Raw genomic sequence first — 7801 nt, forward strand, 5'->3', positions numbered from 1 at the left:
CCCTGCCCCCAGCCAAGTGAGGCTCGATTCGCTCCCCTCGCCCCCCCCCCCCCGTCGGGGCCTTTAGCCCCTCCGTCGGGCAGGTCCTGGCGCCACTCCTGGGAGAGAGGCAGGTGATATTATTCTTGTGTGGTTAAAACATATTTGTATGTATGGTATTGGTGTTGATATTATCCTGTGGAGCAGATTTATTGCATACTGTACAGCGAAATTGTGTGTTTTTTTTTCATCTATGTATTAAAATCATGTTTTAAAATAATATTTAAAACATACAACTTAAGAATATGCAACAATTTTATATTTTTAGTGGGCGCGTCTATCTAAACTTAATTAGAGTTAAAAGAGGTTCCCATTAGAGTAACTAATTCTAATAAAATGGATAATAGGCCTATTACTATTATCATAATAAATAATAGTTTTAATATACCTGTCTCTTATACACATCTAGATGTGTATAAGAGACAGGCAACACCCCCTCACTATAATGGCCGGACCACTTGCAAAATGCTTCCGACGGCTATGCAACTTATGTATTTCCTCTTTAGAACTCGTAACAAGATGGTTTCAATAATAATAATAATAATAATAATAATAATATCACAGTGACAGAGAAGTTTAGCTCTGTCGCCTAATGTTGTGGTAGCCACTCTGAGTGGGCATGCATCCTGTGGAGATCTTATTAAAAATATGCAAGTACAATTCCAACCAACGTTGATCCTGCGTGCAATATGGCTAATTAAAGAACGCAGTACACTTTTTTGGAAAGCGGTGGTCTCCTGGTGCACTGCCAGATGGACCCTACTGAAACCAAATCTTCAGACATAGTTGGTGGGAGTCATACCAAAAATACTCCTATCTTATCCTTTCCTATTAATGATCAAATAGATTCTTATCAATTGATGTCCTGTTATATTTTTTTTTGGCAGGTGACTGTACCTAGTGACTCTGACACGACCTACTGGTGCACTTCCTTTGCAGTTCCAGCATTTGACAACCCAGTTCATGTTGTTCGAGTAAGTATATCGGCATATTATGTTACATTTTAGTTACATACACTAACAATTCTAAATGCATTATACTATTGTACATACCTGTCAGGTGAAGTTTAGACAAGCGGTAAAGATGCACGTATTATATGTACAGTTAATCGATTGTATTGGGCCCGAATCTCCCCTTTTTATAATTATTTGTGAATTTATTGAATACTTTTTTTTTTCAGAATCTATTATTATACACAAATATATTTTGTTTTAAATTGAGACTGTAGATTGTGATATCTACGGCCGAAAATATCTAAAATCTGCATCTTACTTCTTCACTGCATCCGCCAAACGAGTTCTATCATCACAGGTGGCAAGCCTATTAATCGGGCTTGCACGTCGTCCAGACCGCTTCCAGTTTGTCGGCCAAAATGCGACATAGTCGATCCGCTCGGGTCGGTCCGAGGTCGGTCAGCTCAACTCGGCTCGGCCTTGGCAATCGACTCGGTCGAACGATCCGCTCGTGTTGGGTCTCTCAGAGATGACCGAAAATACATAAATAACGTTCTAAAATTTACATTTTACCTCCGATCAGCTTCAAATTCGAGGAGGACCGAGATACATGTAATATTGTCATTGTGTAAAACCTTGGATTAAATCAGTCCAGTAATTTTGAGTTATGCGCCAGGACAGGCACACAGACAGACCGACACACCGACAGACGCGCGCTCTTGAAATACCCTGCCTCTTCCTTCGTAGGCAATGGGGAAGGTCAATGAAAGGTAAAATTATAAAAACAATGACAAACAATACAATATTTACTATTACACTAAAAGACCAACATGGAAAGAAATTCAATTAAAAAAATATATCTTCAAACTGTGTTTTAAAATTAAAAAATCTGTATGTACTATTCCAGCATTTTTTTTCGTTCAGTTGCTTAAATTTCGTTTCAACAAATTATCAACATTTGTCTTTCTTTCTTTCAGGAACACAGCTTCAATAACGTCATAAAATAAACCTTTAAGAATAATATTTTCGAAGTGTCTATGCCTACGCCGATTCGTAAACATTAATCATATGCTATGCTTACGCCGATGACGGGACTTCAACGCAATTAAGGCGTACATAATTATGTCTATTATTGTAAAATTGGACTCCCTCTAACATTATTTTAGAGGAAATCAACCCAGTATGTTTCTTTCTAAAAATATCATTGTTAAGTAGTTAAAAATCACCTAAAATCACCTTATTTTGCGAGTTATTGCCCCTCAACAGAACATCGAGCCCCCACTTCACCGTCAAGCCCCCATCAGCACCCCCATTTCAAGACTTTCAGATACACCAGTGGTCGTCTAACGCTCACAAGTATCAGAGTTTGATTCGTTGGTCGACGGTCGTACGAAGCAGTGAGTGCCTGGATTTAGCTAAATAACATTTCCTTCTTAATCTTGCTCTTATAGTTTGAAACTATTGTCCAAGAAGGCCATGAATCTCTGGTCCATCACCTCATTGCATATAGCTGCAATAGTGAGAATGTCAACTGGTCCGGCATTTGTTACACAAGTAATATGCCTGATGACTTTTGGAATTGCAGACGTATGATATATGGATGGGCTGTCGGTAGTGGTGTAAGTATTTTACAGTTCTTTATAACCATTTCCATTTAAAAGAGTGTACTAGGCCTATGTGTATAATGAAATTAAAGAAAGGGCAGACGTCATGGGTGTCAGGGAAAATTTAGCCACAAGAAAGAGAAAAATTGAAAAAGCTAGGTTTTTTTAAAGGATAAGTCAAATTGCAAGATCGATTTATTGTCATTGTGTACAATTCGGTTCACATGGAATTCAGGTTCCAACAAAAAAGAACTTCTTTCTTGCGTTTAAAAGAAGCACGGTATAAGTAAAGATAGGCCTATAATAATTATCATGACAAACAATGACAATAATTAATAATTGTGACAATAATGGTGATGAAGATGACTATACGAATAAACTTTAGGCCTAGTGCTGTGGGACGTTTTCTATAGACCTATAAGAAGATATAAACAATGTATCATAATTTCTGTGTTTCATCATTTCTTGTACCTGTCTCTTATACACATCTAGATGTGTATAAGAGACAGATATAATTTCTTTGCTACCATCAGAGAGAAAGAAAAATGTCCGTCATGTACAAAAGAGAGCACTAAATCTTCTCTTATAATAATAAACTAAGTTTAGTTTTGACCACTACGAATTGTACAGCATTTAAATGATTATCAGTGTCACTTTCTTCACACAAATTACAAAAAAAAAAAGGCGAGAGAAATTTAGGAGTAGAATACTAAGACCTAAATTTGGTTCAACCGTGGAAGTATTATTTTATATCTTCATGGTTCTACCTTTTTTTCAAATCGTCAATTAATTTGAGCCTACTTTATGAGCACGCATTTAACTGCTAGTGGGAAAATGAATTGTTGATTGTTGTCACTGTCGTGCACAAATGTGAAAATTGTAAAATCCCCTTTGTATTGAATTTGAAAATTGTGCAATTATTCCTTTGCACAATTTTAAAATTCTGCAAGATTCTGCATAGTTTGCAAACTGTGCAAGGAGATTGTTGCACAGTTTTAAGAATCGTGCACATTTAAATCAATTTGTACTTTTTGATACTATTTTACTATTATTTTTCTGTTGATGAACAGGCGCCGTATGACCAGCGTGACAGGCTTATCATTAGGGGGAAATTCCGGGGTCATGTGGATATGCGTGGGTTGACAGGCTTTTTTATGGGTCATTTTTGGGGTGGGGGTGTGGTTATAATTATATTTATATTAAATTAAAAAGAGTAATGGCATGATGATTATTTACATTGTTTTAAGGTGTATCTATTCAATCTTCCAGTATAATGCAGGACGCCATCTTTTTTTTTCTGGGCTTTTGAAGTAGTGACGATTGGTGGTGCTATATTTTCAAAAAATCAATTTCCTGATTCGGCAATAAACTCATTAGTAGTTTCTTATTTTCGACAGAGCGATAAGCAAGGCTCAAATAATAGGATGCACGCGTAGGTTCACTGACAAACCTACACTCTTAGAAAAAAAAAAGAGTTCTTCAGTTGCATTGTATATGGAACCCCTGTAGCACCTTTAAAGTTTCGAAAAAAAAAATAGGTTCGTTAAACTGCCCTTCGAACCATTTTAGGTTCGTTAAGGAGTTTTTATAAATATTTACACAACACTTCGAAATAAAGAACTTTTTTACACTTAGTGTTTCATATCTGAAGAACCGGTAAGAGTGTATAATGACGAGTCAAGTAGTTGAACACCACAAACTTGAATCCCCTTTTTATTATAATTCTGAAATATATATATTTAAGAAGTAAATAATGATTAGGCTATGATTACAAAACTAAACTGTATAGCTCTAGCCTAGGCCTTACTTCTTTTAAAAAATTGTCAGTCACGTAGTTGTACGAAATCAAATGTGTTTACTTGACGTAAATGCACAAGCACGGTATAAGTAAAGATAGGCCTATAATAATTATCATGACAAACAATGACAATAATTAATAATTGTGACAATAATGGTGATGAAGATGACTATACGAATAAACTTTAGGCCTAAGTGCTGTGGGACGTTTTCTATAGACCTATAAGAAGATATAAACAATGTATCATAATTTCTGTGTTTCATCATTTCTTGTACTGTAGGTTACTCTGTGTTCCTTCATGATTTCAGATATATTACCCTTGAAGCGACAATGACACTACAGTTACCATTTTATTAACAAACTCAATGATAAAATGAGTATAACTTAAACACAATAAAAGTAAATACTAATTCGGATACACTAAAGACCACCTACATTCTTCTTCTTCTTCTTCTTCTTCTTCTTCTTCTTCTTCTTCTTCTTATTATTATTATTATTATTATTATTATTATTATTATTATTATTAATAACATTCAAAAATATGACGATACTTTTGAGAACGATCATTTCAGGCAATGCCTGAAAACTTCATTAGGCCTAGCCATTGCTAGGCTTTACGCTACATACATGTTTCGACAGATCCTACCTGTCATCATCAGTGTACAGAGATTCCATATAGGCAACCTTATTTAAACGAAGTGAAGTTTGTAATACGTCAATCAATACGTAATTCAACCGTATCAAGTTGTAAACACCAAGATCATGAATAAAAACAATGTATAATTAATGGTAAACGAATGAAGTAAAATCAGAATGACAAAGTTAAATTAACATGGTAAAGTTGTTCGTTGAGTGAAGGCTGCTCCCATTGAATATGTAATGCCTCCTTTATTTTGAGATGATGAATTGATGGGGCGGAGTCAAGAATACGGAAACAGTCCTTGCTACAAGTTTGCATACATTTGCGTGAATTCTTAAGGTGTTTTAATATGTGAGAGTTCCTATCCATTGCCAAGTGCTCGCGCACGCGTGTTGAGAAGTGTCGGCTAGTTTCTCCGACATAGCTGGCATTACAGTCCGCACACAAATTTATATACAACACGAGAGCGGAGACCGGCAGGGACAGGATCCTTCACTGAAAACAAATTTTTGATTTTAAATGAAGAAAAAACCAACTTAAATTCAAAACCATTACATAATTGCTTAGAAAGGAAACCAGTTTTATGCGAGGCAATGTTAGAAAAGGGGCCGATATATGGAATTTTGAAATAAAGGATGGTGATGGGTGTGGCATCTCCAATGGCCTCAGGTGGTTTTGAACGTTTATTTGGGGGAGCATACAGAATCAAGATATTTCGAAATTATTTTATTGATAATGTGTAGCGGAAATCTATTTTTCCTTAAGATGGATATTAAGGCTTTAATGTCTTCATGAAAACCCATCCAGCTATAATTAATTTTGAATGTCCTGTCAGCTAGCGTCCGGACCAGTCCGAGTTTGTAATTGAATGAACAAAAACTAAAATAATTAGTGAGGAGCCCAGTAAATGTAGGTTTCCGGAAGACAGAAGTAGATGCTAGCCCATGTTTTGATTTGGAAATTAACACATCCAGGAAAGTAAGTTTTTGTTCAACCTGTTTCTCAAAAGTAAACTTAATGTTAGGGTGACGTGAATTAAGATATTCAAAAAATATAGAAACGTCCTCCTCATTGCGGAATAAACAAAAAATATCATCAACATAACGTCTATAAAATAAAACGCTGGGACCTTTATACTGTTCAAGCCATACCTTTCATGGTGTTCCATGAATAGATTTGCCAGAACAGGGGCTAAAGGGGAACCCATGGACACCCCGTCAATCTGATCATAAACGGAACCTTTGAACAAAAAATGTGTTTGGGAAGTGGCAAAAATAAACAATTTCTTTAGTTCAGACTTATTATTATTATTATTATTATTATTATTATTATTATTATGATAATAAATAATAACTATTATTATTTTATTGCTCTTATATGTATGTAGGCTTATATCCCTAGGCCTATGTTGATATGTAGGCTTAAACTTGTGATTATTATTATTATTATTATTATTATTATTATTATTATTATTATTATTATTATTATTGTTATCATCATCATCACATGGTGTTATAATTAATAGTAATAATAATGATAGTTAATTATTATTATCATTATTATTATTATTATTATTATTATTACTATTATTACTATACTACTACCATTATGTTACTGTATTACATGGTGGTGTGTATGTTTATACTTTTGCATTTACGTCAGTTAAACAAATTTCATTTCGTAGGCCTACAAGTTTTTATGTTGGTACAGTAGACCTGTCACGCCAAAATTAGTCCGGACCAAAACATGTCCGGCGGACATATTTTGGCCGCCAAAACCGGTCCGCCGCACTACTAAAATTGGTACTCCAGGTTGATTTTAGCTGCTAATACTGGTCCCGCTTAGATAAAACTGGCCACTTAACTTGTAACGCGTCTGCTGCTCGTAGGGTATGATTGTTTCTCCTGTGCAGTGGAGGAAAGTAATCTATACTTCTACCACACTTGCAAAGTCTTTTGCAGTGACAGATTGATTAGTATAAAGCTTTTGAGGACGTGTTTTCTCCAACTCACCTGATAATGCATTTCCTAGGCATACACATCCATAATATACATCTTAATATATTTCCTCCATGGTCAATATACACACATCAGCATCATTTTCGGCGGCCGTGGTTAGGCCTAGATTTAGGCCTAAAGTGAAACACAAGACTTATTTATTAGTTTTAAATATTCCCGATTATTGTGTGCGGTGTGGGGTATAGATCATACAATAGATGTTCTAATACATGAAAAAAGGGTCAGAGTTCTTGAAATTGAATGCATGTAGGCATGTCCAATTGTCGCGGCGTTGAGCACACACAACCAAACTGAACACATGAGTTAGGTACATTATATAGTATTTTCACATGTTTGTGTTTATGATGTTATTACTTGATTAATAACTATTTGATATCATAAGCGTGATTTAGAATATACCTTTAGAATTCGAATATTCATCGGATCCATAATGAAAAAAGCACAATGTGAAACTTACTCCACTCCCTGGGGAGTATTCCTAGTCATGCTTGCAATTTACTGCCGATACAGACTAACACATTCAATCACATCATCCTATCAAAGACAAACGTAGGTAAAGTGCCTTGTCCAAGGACACAAGTGAAATGCACAACGAACCCCCCGGCCCCGAGGTTTAAAAACCGAAGCGCAACAAATGTGCCAAACGCTAACCAACAATAAAATAAAATTGATAAAATAAAAATGTTTTCACAATTTTTGAGACTAAAAAGTATACATTCGAAGAAATATTATAGTATTTAATGCAACAG

The 7801-nt window shown here is 35.3% G+C and overlaps 1 protein-coding gene across 1 annotated transcript in view; it reads left to right on the forward strand.

The window, feature by feature from the left end:
* The window catches only part of LOC117108387 (DBH-like monooxygenase protein 1 homolog), a 61000-nt gene that overhangs the window by 35993 nt on the left and 17206 nt on the right, over positions 1-7801 (forward strand). The window contains exons 4-5 of the mRNA XM_033250387.1: positions 927-1013; positions 2444-2611. Coding sequence (XP_033106278.1) covers positions 927-1013; positions 2444-2611 — 255 coding nt within the window. The remainder of the gene's footprint in view (positions 1-926; positions 1014-2443; positions 2612-7801) is intronic.

Source organism: Anneissia japonica, unplaced genomic scaffold, assembly GCF_011630105.1.
Source record: "Anneissia japonica isolate Jap-2015-1 unplaced genomic scaffold, ASM1163010v1 scaffold426_len1935630_cov189, whole genome shotgun sequence".
NCBI lineage: Eukaryota > Metazoa > Echinodermata > Crinoidea > Comatulida > Comatulidae > Anneissia > Anneissia japonica.